A 20,792-nucleotide genomic window follows, 5' to 3' on the forward strand; every position below is an offset into this window, starting at 1 on the left:
TAGACTTCAATTTTTTCTCAGCTGCTCACGGACCCTTCTCCAAAATAGATCACATGCTGGGCCACAAATAGAACACTAGCAAATTTAAAAAAATGAAACAAATTCAAAAAATTGAACACTAGCAAATTAAAAAAAGACACTTTCCTGTGTCTTTTCAGACCAAAATGAAATGAAATTAAAAATCAACTATAAGAAGACCCAGAGAAACCACATAAACATGTGGAGACTGAACACCAAACTCCTGGATGAAGAACGAGTCATAGAAGAAATAAGGGGCCAAATGAAGAAATATCTAGATACAAATCAAGATAGAGAAATAACATATCAAAACCTCTGGGACACTTTGAAGGCAGTAATTTAGGGCTGCAAATTGCTTTATTTCAGAGTTTTGGAATATGCTACTCCAGGCCCTCTGGCTTTCATGACTTGGTTTGGGAAGTCTGGAGTGATTCTAATTGGTTTGTCTCTGAATGTCTCTTGGTCTTTTGTTTTTGTTGCCTTTAACATTCTCTCTTTGGCTTCTAAGTTTGACCATTATGTGGCCTGGTTAACCTTTCCTCTGATCTTTCCTAAAGGGGGCTCTTTAAGTTTTCTGTACCTATGCATCAACCTCTTCGATGTTTGGAATATTTTATATGTGTCTAATAGGTTCATTTGGTTGATGGTGTTCTTTATGTGTGAGGCAAATTTTCTGATATCACTTCTTTAAAAAGATTTTTGATCCCTTTGATTCACCTTCTATGCTAATTATTCTTAGGTTAGCTCTTTTAAAATGGGCCCATATTTCTTTTCTGCAAAGCTTTGGCTGGGCTGGTCTAACTTCTCCCCGCTCACTATGATTGGGTGGTCTGTGGTGATCCCGGAGATCCTACTAGTTGGATCTAGTGTTAAGTGCAGGTCATCCCCCATACTCTCTACTGATGTAGAGCCTAAGTATGTCTGAGCCTCTGCTATGTCCAACAGCAGAATCCACCCCCACCTTTGCCAGGTTGAACTGCAAAGTCTCAGACTGAAGGAGTTTACATGGTTGTGCCAGTCCCTGTGGGCAACACAGACTTTGTATTATGAAAGTACCTGCACCTATGTTTGGAGCATAAATGTTGACTATCATTATTTCTTCTTGTTGGATTGTGTTTTTTTTTTTTTTTTTTTTTTTTTTTTAGCAGCAAAAAGTGACCTGCTTTGTCTCTTCTGATAAGCTTTGGCTTGAAGTCTAACTTGTGTAATATCCTAGTTGCCACTCCTGCTTGTCTTCAAATTCCATTGGCATCAATTACTTGCTTCAGCCTTTTACCTTTACTTTGTTAATACCTTTACTTGTAAGATGTGTTTCTTGCAGACAGCAGATAGATGAATTCTGGATTTTAGTCCATTTTGCCACCTTATGGATTTTTATTGGGAAGTTTAGGCCATTTATGTTCAGTGTGATTATTGAGAGAAAATTTTTAATTCCTAAAATGTTGAGAGTTAACTTCTGTTTGAAATAGTGTTTGTTTTTCTTTGCTTAGTTGTTTGCTGGATGGAAATTCTTGTTTCTCTGGTTCTGGTGTGTATTACTTATTTGTTCTTTACAGTTAATCTCTCTAGTGCTGGTTTGAAAGACCTAAATTCTTTCAGCTTCTGTTTGTCATAGATTTTTATTTCCCCATCAAATTTTAATAGTTTTGCTGGGTAGGAAAGTTTTGGCTGCAAGTTTTTTTCTTTCAGAGTTTGGAATATGTTATTCCAGGCCCTTCTGACTTTCATAACTTGGTTTGGAAAGTCTGGAGTGATTTTGTTTTGACCCTGAATGCCACTTGGTCTTTTGCTTTTGTTGTATTTAAGATTCTCTATTGACTATTATGTGGCAAGGTGAATCTTTTCTCTGATCTTGACTAAATGGGGTTCTATAAGTTCCCTGTTCCTCTTTGTCAACCTATTTTTACTGTATTTGGTAATTTTTTAATACTCATGCTTTGAAAAGAGTATTGATCCCTTTGTTTTCACCTTTTATTATATCTTCTATGCCAATTATTCTTAGGTTAGCTCTCTTAACATGGGCCCATTTCTTTTCGGTGTTCAATTCATGCTCTCAAATAGTTTTTTTCTCAATTATAAACTATGTGTTCATTTTTAGAGCGATCATATTCTAAGAGGAAGAGCTTATTCTCCACGTGTTCTAATCTATTGTTTATAGTTTGTATTGATGCCTTCATTTCAATGATTGCATCTTTTATTTCTTTCAGATTCTTTTAAAATTATTTTTGTAAATCCTGTATCATTTCTACTTTTAAATTTCTGATTTGTCTTTCTGGCAATCTCTGCAATTCTGTGTTTTCAGGTTCTGTTATTGCAGTGTTTTGGGAGCTCTTTCCATTCTTGTTATTCTTCCGTCTTATGATTTCAGAAATTTGTGTTTGTTGCTTTTGATATATTTCTCTCCATATCTAGGCATCAGCTGGTATATCCAAGGGCTAGTTGTGCTGTATTCAATGGTGAAAGTTGAGGGAGGAGGAAAGTGAAGTTGTAAATGCAAGAATAGGGTAAAGCCACTGATGGGATCAAATAGAATGAGAGTATGAGTTTGGTAATATAGTATATAGTAGAGATTAGTGATAGTGAATATATAGTAGGATTCTAGTAACCAATGAAGAGTATTTAATATAGTGATATGAAGTGGATGTAATACAAGACAAAGAAGAAAAAAGAAAAAAGGATGGAGGGAAGAAAGTAGGCATATACAAGGAAAAAGGCTTGTGAAAGGCATGGGGAAGAGAGCAAATAAACAACATACACATAAAAATACAGAACAATAACAAAATAATGGAATCCTACAAATATATAATACTCAACAGACTTGGCCTCTTCAGCCTCTCTCAGTGCAGATGCTGATTGTCACTGGTACCTTTCCCACTGCAAGTCTGGTTCTCTGAGTATCTTTCAGTCTCTGCAGATAGCCAGTAACAATGGGCCTGGATTCAGTGATAAGTGTAGGTCTCCTTCCATGCTTTCTACTTATGTGGAGACTGAGTCTCTCCCTGCCTTCATCGGTGGAGGGTGCCTCTAAGACCAAAACCAGTGTATAAATAAGAGTCCCTGTTCTCCACATCTATGGCTGGGTTGATCTGAAGTCTCTCTGTTCACCACAATTGTGTAGTCTGTGGTGATCTCAGAGATCCTACTAGTTGGATCTAGTGTTAAGTATAGGTCTGCCTTCAACCTTTCTATTGATGTTGATACAGAGCCTCTCCAAGAGCCTCTCCTAAGTCCAACAGTGAACTCCATCCCTACCTTCTCCAGGTTGAATCACAAAGTCTCAGACCCAGAAGTTTATTGTGGCTGCCTTACTCTCTGTGACACCGCCAGGCAGTCTCCTGTGGGGACATAGAATTTACTTATGGTGTTCTTGAGCACTGCTCTGGATCTCCACGGGAACATAGTGTGCTTCGCCACTGCTACAAGTTATAGCTGGTGTTTGCACAAGAGGAACTGAGGGTTTACAATTCTGATGAGCTGTAGCCACTTACTTTGTTTCAAGTCATTGATTATTTTCCTGTGTCTGGAGTAGGTTTCAGTGAGACAAGATGGTGCCACCATGGTGCCTGCAGCCATAACCATTGGAGGCATGTGGGGTCCTTTTCTGCTCTTTGATTGGTCTTCTAGCTTTTGTTTCTGCTGCCTTACACTTGTCATGCTTTTTAAAAATTCTTGCTTCTTTCTTTCTTTTGTCAGAATGCTGTTTTCAAGGCACTGGAAACCATGTGTCAGCAGGACTGATATGTGTTGCTTCCCTTGGTCACCATCTTCCTGGAAGGCCGGCCTTATCTTTTCTTAAGCGCTCACTAACTCTCACTTTATTTGTGTATAGGAAAACTTGTTTCTTTGTAAAACTGTGTTAATTTATTCAGATTATTTTTCTTAAGAAAAATGGTTTGAAAATAATAGACCACATATAAAATCAGTGTTTAGATGGCAGAAGAATTTTAAATGATCACTTATAAAGAGTACTAATGCTTAAGCATTCTCTCTCTCATGGATCCACTAGTCCTAATAATGTACCCCAAAGTCAAGTGCCCCAAAATGGATGGATCCTAACACCCAAAGTAAAAAAAGAGTGTTCACTGGCATATGCCCTGTGATCTGGAAAATGTCAGCTTTCCTGAAGAACAAGCAAAAATACTGCTAATTTCATTCAACAGAAGTGCTAACTGTAATTCTAAATCACAGGATTTAGAGAAATTTTAATGCTTTTAAAATTTTTACTTGGAATATTGAATAACTATATATTTATCAGATACATTTTGATAACTAAACATGTAACTATAACATAACATTATAACATATAATAACGTATTATGAAATATTATGTCAATACTATAACTGAATATTATTTATTTTCAGGGTGCTGGACCCCACATAGACACAAAGGCTTAGATTCAGTCAATTAACTGGCATCTGAGCTTACCATTCAATATTCTTTACCTGAATAATAAAAACCACTGAGTGTTAATTTATACCTGTGAGATGGACATAAAATTTTTAAACCCATACTCGTGCAAGAATGCATGTACACACATGTACACAGTATATACATGTATAAATATTTATAAATGTATCTTATATAACCCTTTAATCCACATATCTGCTTTACCCTCTGTTTCTTAAACTTCTATTTTTCATATTAAGTAAAAGAATAAAAATTATATACAAGATATCTCTTTCCAAACCCCCCAAACAAGAAGAAACATAGGATTTAATTATAATTTCAAATACAATCCAGTTTTGGCCCAACTCAAAGCAGCTTTTTTTATTAGTGCATTGTAATTATGCATCATAGTGAGGCGCAAAGTCATGCATGTGAACATGGAGCAGTTCTTATGCATCTCCCTATGGTCCCCCCACCCCACCCCATGAATAGTCTTTACACCCATATAAGTAACATCATGTATGAACAAAGGGTTATATGAATAGCTATCATCTTCAGATCTTATTTTTGATCACACTCCCCCATGATTATTTCCTTCCCCCACTGCACTAGTGTCTTCCCTCATTTATCTGAGGTTTTCTTTATTTTCCAATTTCTCTCTAGGTTCCACATATTAATGAAAATATATTGCCTTTCATGTTCTGTGACTGGCTAATTTCACTAAGCATAGTATTTTAGGCTTCATGAACTAGAATCCCCTCCCTGTTTTTAATATATGCTTACTTACTATTCCCCAATGCTTAAATAACACCCAAACTAAAACCCTGTATTGTAGAAATAGAGAATTTTTTACATTTAATTAATATCATAATAATTAAATCAGGGTAATTAGCATTTATTTGTGTTGAGAAACTTTGAACTTTGGTCCTTTAGTCATTTATATATAATAAAATTGAGATCTATAGTAAAATTGATATAATCTATAATCACCCTACTGTAATACAGAAGAGTAATATTTATTCTACTTATCCAAGTATATTTTGGTACTTGGTATACACACACACACAAAATCTTTTCTTAGGGTTGTAAAATATTGTGATGTATTTGAAATGCCCTTCCTGCAGTTTTTCAGCCAATTCTTGAGCTTGCAGGCTGCAGAAGCAAAACTGAAGTCGTTAAGGAATGGCAGGAATGGTGTTCCACAACTCTCAGATCTACAACCCTGGACTGCAAGTGAGAGTTTTGGGCTCAGTGTGGCGCAATTGCCATTTGGATATCTTCCCATGATAGTCACTATCTCTTAATTTAAATTAAATCCCAGCTGTCATTTTCTGCTTCCTAACAATAGGAAGGCTCAGTAGCAAGCCCATTACAACACAAATTTCATGTCCTCTAAGAACAGGTCAACAAATAATATATTTTGTAATGTTGGAGTTATTCTGTGGCTCTTGGTTCAATAATGCAAATTCCCAATTTGCTAACAAGAAAACCACACAGGAAGTGTCTGACTGTATGTTAGCAAGCAGACATGTATGTGCACTCATATGTGTGCATGCAAAAAACCACACAGGAACCATCCCACAACTTAAAAAAAACTCTCTTGTATAAGTGGTATTATGTGATTACTCTCAACTATTGCTTCTTAGTGATCTAAAAATCTGTTAAAAATAAGTGACAAAAATTGAGTCCTCAACATTGTACTAACAAACACTGAAATAATCCAAATATTTTTGCTAAAAAAAATTAAAAGACCTACACGTTACTCAAAACTTTTGACAAATGATCCCAGTTGCTTTGAAAAATCACCAGCTGATAATTTATTTCTGAAGACTCTATCCACAGAGCAGGAAGGGAAAAGGGGTTGTCAGGAACATACTTTATGAAATAGGATAGCCATAAAGAACAATGCCTCTGATTAAATTAGTTGTAAACTGACTTCCTGCCGCTGCTAAAAATGAAGTCACTCTGAAAATTTATTTTGAGTTCATGCATGATCTGACAAACATAGCATCTTTGCATACACATTCCTCCCTCCTCTACTACCCCCAAATGATTCATTGCTATGCATGGATAATGTTGAAATCTCTGATTTATAGCATTTGATAACCAACAGACTAAAATATATTACTAAACTAATCTAATCAATAACTCGACATAAATATGCCTTCATGGTTTGTTGTGTAAGGTCCTTTAATACCAAGGCTTGTGTTGTAAATTATCTTTTAAATGTGCTAATCATTTTTACCTTCCATCATTTTGATTTAAGGACCCAATAATGTTGACATGCTTACAGAGCTTAGTAATTTGATTACATACATACTTTTAACAGAAACTTGCTGAAGCAAATGACTAATCAGTGCTAAGGCTAGCTTTATGAGAACTAGGCTTAACCCAAGTTCATCAGGGTTGCTCTCTGTATATGTTAAAGCATAGGAAAATTACATGTTTTTGAGTATGAAATGCTGATAAAATTAGTTATCAGAGACCAAAATTGTTTCATATAATGCAGCTTTTCAAGATAATAATTAATGATCAGATACCCAACACCAACTTATTCCATAAGAAATTTATATTTATTGTTTGATTCTATAAAAAGTTTTGAGCAAAACTTAAAGAAATTCACTATGATATAACAAATAAATGCCTTATGTATATAGCTATGCTAGTATGTATGTGGCCTCTAGGATTAAATTACAAACTTTGGAATTTTTTCTTCATTCTAACTAAAAGAACTAATATATATACATCAAGAAAGTACTTGGAAAAAAAGGTAACTCATTTCAATTAAAGTGCAAGTTTTAGGAATGACATCCATAAACTCCATTGAAAGAATAAGCAAAATTGTGTTGTACCCATATACTGGAATATTATTGAACATTAAAGAAGAGCAAACTTTGGATACATAATAACATGGTGAGTCTCAATGCATTTGATAAATTAAAGACAAGAAAGACAAGAAGGTATGTGATTTCGTTTATATGACATTTTGGGGCTATGGGGGCCAGAATGTAGGAAAAAATAATCAACTATAGAAGGACAGGGAAGAACTTTTGAGGATGGTAGACATGTTTTAATGTTGACTCGGTGGTGGCACTCAGTAAGTGCTGTGTGCATGTATGCCCCTAACTCTCTGAACTACATTTTAATGCGAGACTACAATGCACCAATAAAAGAGTATTTTAAAAATAAAAATAAAAAATGAAAGCAATTGAACTGTATGCTTACGATGGACAGATTTATTTACCAAATTATACCTGAACAAAGCTGATAAAAAAATGTAAAGCCAAACACTATATTCCTAAATTCCAAGCATGATAGGAAAACTGCTGAAAATCTTGCTAAAAGCAGCACAACTACTGCATTGTAACAGTTCCTGCGGCCATAATATTTATAACCGTTGCCTAAAACTATGGCAGATACACACCAAATATTCTAAAATTCATTTTACCAAAGCTTTGTAAGGCCACCCTCAACCTCTTGGCCTGAATCTTTTAGACTTAGTGAAAGAAATGATATCTTCATCAGCATTTCTCTGAGTACTCCAACAACAGTGATCTCCTTCCTGAAACATCATAAAGAAATGACAGCCCAAGGAAGTTAAATACTTTCCCAAAGCATCATAGAAATAGGATGGCACAGTTAGACTTTGAACTCTTGTCTAACTTTCTCAATACCAAATAACCAACTGGGAGCTGCTACCTGCAAGGAGATGAACTGAAGGAATGAGATGGCTCGGACTACCCCTCACAGGCCACTAATTCCCACAAGAAAACAGCAGACACTTGCTACCAGATTCTGGGGTGGATGACAGTGATGAAGGCTTGAGTTTAAGAGCTGGCCTTCCACAGTCTTCAGTTATTTAATTTATACTTTGAACCTGGTTTAGCTAGGGCACAGTTACAATGGTCATCCTCTATTTCCACTTGGTCTCCTTGCAAGGTGTTTTTTATTTACTGATGGAAAAGTTGCAGAGTTATCAAAATTTGAATGTCTGAGATGGTACCTATGAGAAAATTCGTGGGTTTAGAGGAATTAGAGAACAGAAATGCACTTTGCTTTTCTGCCTAGACAGGTCTTCCTCATCCTCCACTGTTTTTGGAGAGCGTTTAAGTGATGATCATTTGTACGAATGCACAGAGAGACTTTTTCGTTGTGTTCATCTTTTAAATTAAGCAAAAGACAAGTTTCTAAACATCTAACTAGCCTAAAACAATTTTCATATGAAAATAATTTTCTTGAAGATTTTCTATTCAGGCTTGTATATTATCAGTTGCTCTGAGAAAATAAACCAAAACAGTCCTTCCCACATTTAAAATATCCTACATGACACACCCCAAATCATAGCTCTTTCCTAGACTATTCTGATACTGAGTCGAAAAATCTCTAAGTCCCTCAAAGTCACAAATTATTTTTTAAAATCCTTCTCACATTTAGCACTGATGTTTATAGCACGTGTTTTCAAAACACCAATGAATTCAAAGGCAAGGTCCTTTGTTTTAGACAAAAGGCTTTTTTGGACAGGAATCTGAATACAATATAATATAAGACATTCTTAAAATAAGCAGGATATACACTATAAGTGATTTTAGGCAAAAATGTATAGTCCTTTTAGATGTAAGGGATTTCTGGTTTATACATACTAAGAAGATACATACTTATCCAAAGTTGCTTTCGTATCAAGATACTTCCAAAAGCTGATGTCTTAGAAATCCTTGGCTGAAATAAACCTTCCTTAGTGATATGTCTACTAAAATATCAATGAAAAATCATTAATTCAATAAATTCTCAGATGCTCATTAGTGTACTAGATATTTAGAGGCATATAAAGATGATTGATTATGGCTAATGCCTTCAGGAGTTCACCACCTAATGAAGGATATAAGACATATCTACATATAGCTAAATCACAAGATAAAATGAGAAAGTAAATAATTATAAAGTATTATGCAAAGTTAAAAGGTAATAGATCACTAGAAATTTACAATACAGTATAGAATATAAGTCTTTACAGCTTTAAATCAAGAAGAAATGTAACACTGTGATTTAGAAGTCTTTTTAGAGTATAAAGAGATGTCGAGCCTCATCAGGATAGAAGGAGAGGGTGGCCCTTGTATAGTCACGGCATGCAGCTGAGCACTGATGCAGGGACAACACTACTATGTGAGATGCCATCACATGGCCTGGAAACCAGCTGAGAGACAGTGAGGCATGGGATCCACGGTTCGACATAAGAATGGCCAATCAACTGGAATGGATTATGGGTGGCACCAAAGAGTACCAGAACACCAGGTGGACCACAAGAAAGGACCTGAGCAAAGGAAGAAAGGAAAGAGAGCACAGTGTCAGGGAAAAACTGGGCACCTGAGTGTTACTAGACCAGGGAGGAAATCATGGATGCCTGAAAAGAGAACATTCATTCAGGAGACAATGGAAAATTCCACTCCCTACACCCTAGTCAACACACACATGCATACGCACACACACACAAACACACACACACATGCAGGTGCACCACACACTCTGTGACTCTGACCTTTAACACCCATTAGGATACTGGGTGTGTTTCTTACCACCCTCTGTCTTGGTTTAATTGTGCAACCAATCTCTGTGTCTGCTTTGTCATAGAACCTTATGCACTGAACTAGAATTTTTCTCTTGTCCATACTCTATCATGCTGAATATTTTATCCTAACTTCGATTACACTACATGCTTATTAAATCCAGGAAATATATTTATTTCTATATTCATAGTAATTAAAGTGCTAACTACAGAAGATGTCTAAAAACTGTGGAAATGAGTGGGTCACAGGTCAAATGCTTTATTCTCATTTCTATCACTGGATTATAATAGAGATGCAGTCTTATTCCAAGGTTTGGTTTTTGTTTTAGTGTCAGTTATATTTTCTAATAACCTGGAGTTTAAAGATCTCCCCTCCTCCATATATATATTTATATGGATATAGAGTGTGGGGATTGAATACAGAGGCATTCTACCTCTGAGCTATACCACAAGGCCATTTTACGTTTTGTTTGGAAACAGAGTCTCACTAGGATGCTAACAGTCTGACTGATGCTAGCCTTGAATTTATGATCCTCCTGTCTCAGCCTTTTATGTACTGGGATTACAGGTATGCATCAGGATGCCTATGTGATTTTTAACATGTTTAAAGTTACTATTTTTTAACAAATAATGATCAAGATAAACTGTTTTTTTTTTTTTTTCATACTGCCAGGCTACCTTTGTTGAGTCACAGATCTTGTGATTTTGTTTGTGTGGCTTTTCCATTCTCTACTTGATTGTATCCCATTCACCATTTGCCGTATTTACAGATTATGACCATCATAGTTATCTCATATTAAGATGCACTAATGTTTATTGATTCTTTTTCAGACTCTAAGAGCTAAGGATTCTCTACCCAGAAAAATGTTCACATATTCAACAACATATAATGATTCAATTTTATAAAGTTAAACAATAGGTAAAAATCCATATTATTGAAGTCATGGTTATTTCACATAGAAGGGACAGTAATGATAGAGAACACAGGAAAAGGACTCCTGAAGTCCTGGTGATATCCTTTGTATTGACTGCAGCACTGTTTGTGGTGCCCTTCACCATGTGAAGATCCACTGAGCTTTCTTGTTAGGATTTGTGCACATCTCTGTATGTTTTTTTTTTTAAAAAAAACATTCCTCCAAGGTAACTGCCATGTATGATTTCTCAGACCCTGGCCAATAACTATAGAGCTCAACCTGTTTTATGACTCTGTTGCTGATGCAAATGTAGGACTGATTTTGGCATGGGAAGATAGCACGGCTGAGGGGAAAGAGGGATTCACCCTTCCCACAATGGTTATTACTTATCTGGCCCACACAAATAGGAATCTCGTGGTACTCTTTATAAAGTAGGCAATTCATATTTTCCAAACTGAACACACTATCAATAACACCATCACCAGAACACCAAATCTCCAACACCTTCCAGTGGAGAGTGGGAAATCTGCTCTAGAAGATCCTCCTGGAAAAGCCGACTCAGACCCACTTCTCAGGCTCTGTGGCTACTACTCCAGCTCTGTAGTCTACTTAGCATGTGATGGATGGGGCAGGTTTCCCACCTCACCACGAACATAATGGCCAATGGTGGGTCTTACACACTCAGGAGAATGCAGGAGGAGGATGTTATGAGGCCAAATGAGGCATCTTTAATCACACACTCGCAGAGTGTAAACACAAGTCCTCCATCAGCATCAGGGGGAGCTGAAGAGTGGTTTGTACCGGCCCAGACATCTGATGCCCCTCCTACTGCTCCCCATTCACTGATAAGAAAAACAGTAAATTAGGTGTATGGGTATAGGTTAAGACTGAGATCTCCCTAAAATTTCTTACTCTTCATTTTGAAATCCAAAACCAAGCCTAGGAACAAGCTGTCATTGGTATTGCCCATTCCATATTTTTCTGACCAGGTAAGTCTAAACATACACCTCAGTCAGAACTGCATACCCAAGTCTTTACCAAAAATAGAGCGTCACCAATCAAGATCTTCAAAAGTTTATAAAAAAGATAATAGAATAAGTAATTAAATATTAATTTACTAACAAATATTTGTTATAAAATATTCCCAATTTTCTAAGCAAAGAGGAGTTTATGTTTCTTAAGCTTACATTCAGTTGAACAAGAAACTACAGAAAGTGTGTCATATTTTCTGTTGATCCAAGGGATGGAATCAATAGGAAGATTCCAGGCAATTCTTTGCCACTTAAGAAGAAATGGGAGATAATAGGTCTTTTCTTATTTTTTGTTTCTTTCTATACTCTAACATATTTATTTACTGTTTTCACAATAAGAATAATTATTTAGGAAATTTTTATTAAAAAGAAAACTCAAAAGGGGAAGGTAGATTGCTTTCAGTACTGAAGCAAAGACAGATACACATTTAGGAAAGATGGTGTGAACTTGAGGAGCATATGCTAAGTGAAATAAGATAGACACAGAAAGAAAAGCACTGCACGGGTCTTCTTAAATGAGATGCCTAAGTAGGTCATTTGATAGAGTTCAACTGGAGAATAGTGGGTGCCAGAAGATGAACAAAGTGGGGATTGAGAAATTCCTAATCAATGTATGAGGAACCCTTCAGTTAAAGAATATGAATAAAGTCTAGAGACTGGCTATACAACAGCATACCTAAATTCAACAGTGTTGTATTTATACAAAAATATGTGTAAAGAAGGGGAAATCTCATGGTAAGTGCTCTTCTCTAGCTTATTTTAAAATATAATAAAAAGTGGTTGAGAAGGGCTCAATCTGAGGTCATGACTCTTTTTATTAATAAAAATGATGTTATAAATTATCATGCATAAAAATAAGACAATTTTCAAATAATAGCATTCAAATGATCAATAAATACAATTAAAAGAGGCTCAGTATCTTTAATCATAAGAAAAAAGCAAATTAAAATCATAACATTTCTTTCAGAAACACTAAGTGGGTAAAATCCAAAAGATGAAAAGGAGTAAATGTTGGCGAACATATAGAGCAATGGTAGTAGTGCGGCCAGGGAGGAAAAGGGGTGCCACCAATTCAAAAATGTCATGAGCCAATTTTTAGAAAGTTAAACAAATATACACCTTGTGACTCAGAAACTTCATTCTTTGCTACCTACAAAAGATAAGTTGAAATATATGTTCAAAGAAACACTTGTACAAAAATGTTTAAAGTGACATTATTCATAATGGCCCAGAAGTTGGAATCAACCAAACAATGTACTGGGATATATCCATGCAATAAAGTACTAATGAGTAGTAGAAAGAAATACCAATGCAGAGCCAGGCATTGTGGTTCAAGCTTTTAATCTCAGCATTTAGGAGGCTGAAACCAGAGGATCGAGGTTCGTGGACAGCCTCAGCTATTTATCAAGGCCCTTCACAACTAAGACTAAAAAATAGGGATGGGGATGTAGTTCGCAGGTATCAATGCCCTTGGGTTTCAGCCCCAGTTCAGAAAAAAAGAACAAAAGAAAGAATGAAAGAAAGAAAGAAGAAAGAAAGACAGACCAGTGTAGAACTCAACTTCAAAAACATTATGTTAAAGGACAAAAACAGGACACAAAACTATACATAATATGATTTCTTTTGTATGAATTATAATGTCATGGAAAATAAGTTTATAATGGTGCAAATAAGAAAATTACTGCCTATGGACAAGAAAGTGTCTGAAAATGACTATGAGAGAATCTTCTAAGGTTAGGGAAATATTCTTTGTCTTGTCTGAGAGGTGGTTGATACCTTCTCAGTTAAAACCCATGTAATTCAATAGCACAATCTACATATTGATACATGTAACTTACACCTCAAAATTATATACATATTTTATCACATAACTTTTAAGCAGCCAGATATGGTGGTGAACATCTTTAATCTCAGTATGTGGAAGTACTGAATGCCAGCTTTAGCAACTTGATAAAGCCCTTACACAACTTCTTGAGATCCTGTTTCAAAATTTAAAAATAGTGTTTATGGTATATCTCAGAGCTAGAATGTCCCTGTGGTCAATCCCAATAGTACAAGAAAGAGAGAAAAGGAAGAAAAGAAATAAAAGAAATAAAAGAAAAGAAGGAATGAAGGAAGAAAGGAAGAAAGATAAAAATATCTGCAATGACTGAAACTCACCTAAGATGCAATGCCAAGAATTTGAGTCTGAGAAAAATTATCTACCCTTAAATATTTTAGAGCACTGATTTGTTATTCTAAAAGTGGACAGTAAGAGACCACTAGTACACCTCCTCTTCATAAACCATATGCCTAATGCTAAATTTGGGCTTTCTGGACTACAGAACACATGAATACTACATTCTAGTTAACTGATAACAGGCAAATCCAACACCCTAATACCAGACATCTCAGCCATCTAATGCTGGTGGCCACTCCATTTCTTAGACACTCTTTCCTTGGTCTTCAGATACTTCTTCTCTAGTGCCTCTCTTGACTCTCCATGGGGAGCTGCCTCCTGAGGCCCTGCAGCTCTGTGTCCCCCATACCTCCACATGGGTCTGCTCCATTCCACCTGCCACAATCCAATCTTCCTTTCCCCTTTGGGTCTTTCAGCTCTGTCCCTCAACAAGCCTGTTCCTGTGTTCCTGTCTACCTCAGCCTTCCTTCCATTCCAAACACATAAATATTTCATTTTGCCTTCAACTGGAGATATCTCTTTAACAATTCATGTGTTGTTGTATAATTATAGAGCTTTACATTGTAGATATGGATGCTAAATAAATAAACAAAAACAAGGCAAGCAGTGGTCCACAAATTGTGCAGTGGCACTTTGAAACTCATGAATAATTTTTCCTTTTTTCACTGTGAAGCCTTTCTGTTAAAAATACAATTAAGAGGAATTATGTTTAGTCACCTGGATCCAATTAGTTCAACTGGTGAGAACTTGGACTTAATGAGATTTATTCCAAAGATTTAATTCCCAGGAGACAGTTGTTTTCACTCAGCTCCCTATTACACACTCCACTTTCACCCAGGCCAGCCATGTTCCCAGGTGTCAGAGCAGGAAAGACTGCAAACACCTCATTACCACTGAAAACCAAGGGGAGGCGCATCACTTTATGGACCATCATATATGGACAAACAATTGTTAGGTCAACTACAAAAATTCTGGGGAGAGATTTCCATAAAATTACTAATTAATGTGTTAACAAGCATTAGATGGGACTTTTTAAAAACTGATAATAATAAAGGGGAAAAAATAAAATCCAAAGCTATTTAGGTAGCTCCTGACACATTTAGGTAAACCTAAATCTGCCACTGTTTTACTTTCAGATGTGAATAAAATGCTTTCATGTTACTTCTCTATTAGTGTCTGGTCCAATCCAATGAAAATAATCAATGTAGAAATCAGCAGCTTTTCAAAAGCATTCTAGATGGTTCTTCACAGTCAAGGGATAGTTGAGAAGCTCTGGGTTAATATCCTTTCACAGTTCTGTTTATGTGTTCATGAGCTTCACCTGCCATTGAAGAAATAATACTCAACACTAGACTGCTTACCAGCAAGTAGATTACACTCGTGGAAACAACAATATCTAACTCATCACCTGGGTCTCATGGGCATTATGCCCCTATCCGAACTAACTGGCCAAGGCATTTCAGAGAATACACTTGAGTATTTTTTTCATACGTTTTTCATGATAGGTCTGAGAGAATACAATCAGATGAATATGCAAACTTACAAAATAAAGGAGCAAGAAAAAAGTCACAAATTTAAATTGTCTCTAAGGCTGTCAATCTTAAGAATATTTTTTCCAGAATGCTCCAGTCCCTAGACATTAGTATTTGTGATCTCAAAGGGAATTTCTTTTTTCTGGGAAGGAAACAGCTGCTTTTAAAGGGCTGTTCTAGTTTTAGAAACTCGAAGGTAAACGTGTTAATGCCATAAAGAAAAATACATCATTTCAAAATACATATATTTAATGCACACCTAGGGTTTGTTACATCATAATATTTTTATTTTGTTTTTTACGGCAAGTAGGTGATTTCTCAAACTATAAACATTTCAGTGTATTTAATAACACATATGATAGAGACGAAACTACATTTCATAACTAGTCTACTTATATCTACACCATAAATTTTTGTGTGTGCCAAGGAGTAGGACTACAAATATTTTGGAATGAACTAGATTGAAAATATGTTTCCATCACACATATTCCCTTGCTTAAAAATAGGTCACCATGCAAAGATCAAGAAAACGAGACAGGGCAGATAGCAAATCATTGGGAAATGAATGATCTCCTAAAATGTTTATGTGTGCATAACTCAGAAGTAATTAAGTTAGAGCAAATTATACTGGGCTTTACCCAATACTAACATAAAATCTCACATCGTCTACCATAGAAATATATTTCTTTTATACAAGATGAGTTTTTATTCATTTAAAGTGCTTGGATAACAACTCAAATTGCCATTCCAAGTTTTATTTTAGCCAATGTTCAAAGTCCCCACAAATATCGATATTTGATAATGCGACTTAATGAGGCTTTGAAGTAGTAGAATGAGGTTTTCTAAAATAAAAATAGATGGGCCTAATTCTACTGAGATCCCATTCAAAGGAAGAAATAATTCAACACAGTTAAGCTGCTCACTCTCTCCCACTGAGGCGGTTTTCTGTAAGTCTGGAGAAAAAATCATCAGTGTCAATTAACTAACCAGATAATCAAAAAAAAAAAAAAAGAAGAAGAAGAAGAAGAAGAAGGAGGAGGAGGAGGAGGAGGAATAATCAGTGGGTCTGTGGACACCAGCTACAGGAAGCATACCTTTCTCTCTCTCCTTCGGTGATATCATATAAGCGGTTGGCACCTCCGTCAGCACAGGCTCTTAATAGAGCTTCAAATAAAAAGAACACAAATTGTTTCAGTACAGGAAGTGTGGAGCAGTAGGTTTCAAATGATAAACATTAAAACGCAGACACTCAGAAACACACACAGTCACACTAACTTCCTTGGCTCATTTCCTCTTCAGCTAGTGGCACTATTGATACTAAAAGTGATTCTACACAGCGGAAGACAAGCAAGGCAGAATCACCTATAGATCACATTTTATTTCCTTTTCTCATCTATCTCAAGCTCTCTGACGGGGTAGAGGAGGAGATGGTATATGGTGCTAGCATGTCTTCAATATTTCTTGAGAGTGGTTCTTCCTCCTTTATAACAAGAAGGCAGGCCTCAGGCTCGATGACAGGCAATGGGATACAGTTATTATGTTTCCTCCTTCTATAGATTTTCTTACAAGTACTTTCTTTTTATGACCGGATTATGGGATTCCATTTTTTATTGTGATTTTAAAGTTTCCCTTCAAAAATGAATCCATAAGCAATAACATAAATTTAGTTTAAAACATAAGTAAATAATAATCTAGAAGGCATGTGAGCTATGTGGAAATTGTGACAGTGGTACAAAATTGACTAAAACCTGATAAGTGCTAAGGTAATCAAGGAAAAAAGCCTCTCCACACCGGGCTTTTATTTTTCCCACTATTGTGGAGGATTCGGTGCTGCTGATCAACTGCCCTTTGAAGTATTCTTAGGTTAAGGAATGCTATGTTTGTGGCTGGAACCTCTCATTTCTGTTTTTCAGAGAAATGTTCAGCAACTGACCATCAGCTCATATTGAACCTTATTAAGCATCACACCAAAAGATACTCGGATAAAGTTCATAGGATGATGTGACAGTCTCCATAGTAACCATCTCCAATTCCACACAGAAAGACTGGAGGGCTAACTGGTTAAAGTCTACTCCAAGAAGTAACTGACAATGTGAGAAAACTATGTTTCTTTGAAATTAAAATGAATGATACAAGCCAGGCGTGGTGGTACACGCTTGTAATCCCTGCGCTTGGGGGGCTGAGACAGGAGGATCGCATGGGTTCGAAGCCAGCCTCAGCTACTTAATGAGGCTCTCAGCAACTTAGTGAGACCCTGTTTCCAAATAAAATGTAAAATAGGTCTGGGAGTATAGCCCGGAGGTAGAAAGCCTCTGGGCTCCACCACCAGTATCACCAAATAAATAAATAAATAAATAATAAAATGAATGATACATGTAACTGAAATTGGGGAAGAAATGAACAAATGGGCACCTTGTCTTTGTACTTGTGTACCCCTTGGGTATCTGAAATGTAAACAGTACAGACCAGCATGGCATCTAAAACAGTCAGTGACACATGAATTGTTTTAGACAGTGCAACACTACAGATGCAAGTAAAGAGCCACTGAAGTCAGGAAGAAATCCAGTTTCCATGGTGCAGTCTTTCCCCCACATTTTAACCCATCTACCAGGCTAAAGTGTCTTAAGAAAATATTTGAAGGAGGAGGATATTTTTCCAAACCTAGTCAGACCTAACCATATGCTGCAATGATATGCCCCTCTCTTGGGACTCTTTTCTTTGGCTGCAAAAAGGTACTTATTTCAACCTCACAGATTAGCTGGGTCCTATTATAAATCTACAGCAACTCTGACTATGTTAAAATGTCTCTGGTACAGTGGTACTTTGAGAAGGCTCCTCTCCCTCTAATCATTTTTCTGTATCCAATCTATATTCTCTTTGTGGCTCCTTGTAAGATCTGCCTTTTGTCTTTGGTGTTTTGATTTCACTGCCACACATCTTATATAGAATTAATTGTGCTTCCTCAATTTAAGAACTTCTTTCTGAGTAATTCTTAGCCATTTTAACTCAATTATTTCCTCTCTTCCATTCTCTCTCTCTCTCTCTCTCTCTCTCTCTCTCTCTCTCTCTCTCTCTCTCTTTCTCTCTCTCCATCTATCTCTAAGCACTACAATGAATGTATTTTAGGATATCTTGTTCTGTCCTTCACATTTTAAATTGTTTCATTCTTTTACTCTCCTCTTTCTATGTATGTGGGATATTCCCTCAAACCTCTTTCAATTTATAAAGTCTCTATTCAATTGTTTGACAACCTGTTTAAAACATTAAACTGTATAGTCTTATTGTTTCTTTTTATAATTATATTTTGTTCTTTTTCAGTCTTAGTGAGTTTTCAGATAATTTGTTAATAATGTTTTCAACTTTATTCCTCCTCCTCTTCTTATACCTCCTCCTCTTCTTCCTCCTTCTCTTTCTCCTCCTCTTCCTCCTCCTCCTCCCCCCCCCCTCCTCCTCCATCTTCTATACTGAGGATTAAAACCAGGGGCATTCTTCCTCTGAACTAGATTCAAACCTTCCTTTTTTTTCTCTTTATTTTGAAACAGGGTCTCACTAAGTTGATAAGAGTCTCATTAAATTGTTGAAACTGGCCTGGAACTTGCAATACTCTGTTCTCAGCCTCCCGAGTACTGAAATGATAGATTGAAGACACCAAGCCCAGCTCAATTCCTTCTCTCATTATCTTTCTTAATGCCTTCAGATAAAACTTTATTTTTCATTCTTATGGGTAGAAATGGGTGTAGAAATGTATGAGATTTAGTGGGAAGAGCACGTTCCCACATTTAAAACACCAAAGATTTGCCTTCTGCCTCCAAGAAAAGGTTAAGATCAAAGCCACTAGGTCAAAAATATAAGCAAAATCCTGGGGCACTTCAGATGAAACTATTCCTTTGAGATACTTCTTCATTTCATGGCACTTATAAAACTATCATACCTCTTTACAAATTTAGCTACACATGTAAGAGTGTTTATAATATTACCTCTGAATTTTGAGGAGTTTAGGAGCAAAGGGGATATTATAAAACATATCTAACTGATCATTTTGGCAGATATAAAATCCTTAGTTTATTTTTCCACTACTCTATCTTCTATATCTTCATTTTCTGTGTTCTATATCAGAAATAAAACAAATAAAAAGATATAGTCCTTTATGCTTTCATCTATAATTAAGGTTAATATTTCCCATGAAATAGGGATTATAAGGCCATTAGTGATTTAACAATTATGTAGTATTTATGACAATATTGCAACATAGTAAGTATTCAATAAACATTGATTTTCTTCCTACATTTTTGTTTGAATGAAAACAAAAATCTAAAATTTCTGTGTTCTTAAAAAAGTAAAAGCTAACGCTACATGAAAAGTACAAAATAACAAAGTGAAGAGTGTTTACACAAACAACTAAGACGTAAAGCTCATTTCAGAAATCACCCAGAAAACTGAAAAAGGAATGGTGCCCAAGTTCAAATTATGCATAAACACAACCTGCAGAAAATCACAGAATAGACTACGCATCTCCTACATATCACAAGCTAAGAAGGAAAGATGATCTCAAGTTTAAAACACAGAATAAAAAAAAAAAAGCTGAGCAGGGAGACTGAAAAGATGGAATAATACAAACAGATGGCAAATGATCAGTCATTCTCCTTAGAGTATAGAAAACAATTCCCTATGCACAAAATTAACAAGTACATGGGATCTTTTTATGTAAATACTGAATCACTGATGTAATATAAAATACTAAAAAGTAGTAGTTTTAGTGGCTAAAGATGAACAAATAGAAGGAGGTCAATTTTTCTCATTGTATTTCTTAGCAAAAATAGGTCGACTTCAATATTTGCCTCTACTGAGGGCTGGGGTTGTAGCTTACTGTTACAGTGCTCAGCTAGCATGAAAAGGTCCAGTGTTTGATCCCCAGAACTGCCAAAAATAATAAATAGCATTATATCTTTATGTGCCAGGCTCTAAATAAAACAGTGTATAACAAGCAGATCTAGCTCCCCAGGCTCACACTATCGTGAAAACAAATGGAAAGAGAAGCACATGGGTGTACTATGTCAGAGGCTAGGGAGAGCACTAGAGTAAAAAACCAACCTGCAATGGGAAGATTAGGAAGGGCAGGCGATTTTCAACGGGAAAACATGTAAAATTTCTTATTAATCAATCCAGTTCAA

The 20,792-nt window shown here is 36.0% G+C and overlaps 1 protein-coding gene across 2 annotated transcripts in view; it reads right to left on the bottom strand.

The window, feature by feature from the left end:
* TPK1 (thiamin pyrophosphokinase 1) overlaps nt 1–20,792 on the bottom strand; it is a gene marked incomplete at both ends in the record, with an annotated part of 365,721 nt that overhangs the window by 210,838 nt on the left and 134,091 nt on the right. For both annotated transcript variants that reach the window (XM_080701459.1, XM_080701458.1), the window contains one exon: nt 16,716–16,785. In XM_080701459.1, coding sequence (XP_080557585.1) covers nt 16,716–16,785 — 70 coding nt within the window. The remainder of the gene's footprint in view (nt 1–16,715; nt 16,786–20,792) is intronic.

Source organism: Muscardinus avellanarius, assembly GCF_963383645.1.
Source record: "Muscardinus avellanarius genome assembly, chromosome: 9".
In the NCBI taxonomy this organism is placed as follows: domain Eukaryota; kingdom Metazoa; phylum Chordata; class Mammalia; order Rodentia; family Gliridae; genus Muscardinus; species Muscardinus avellanarius.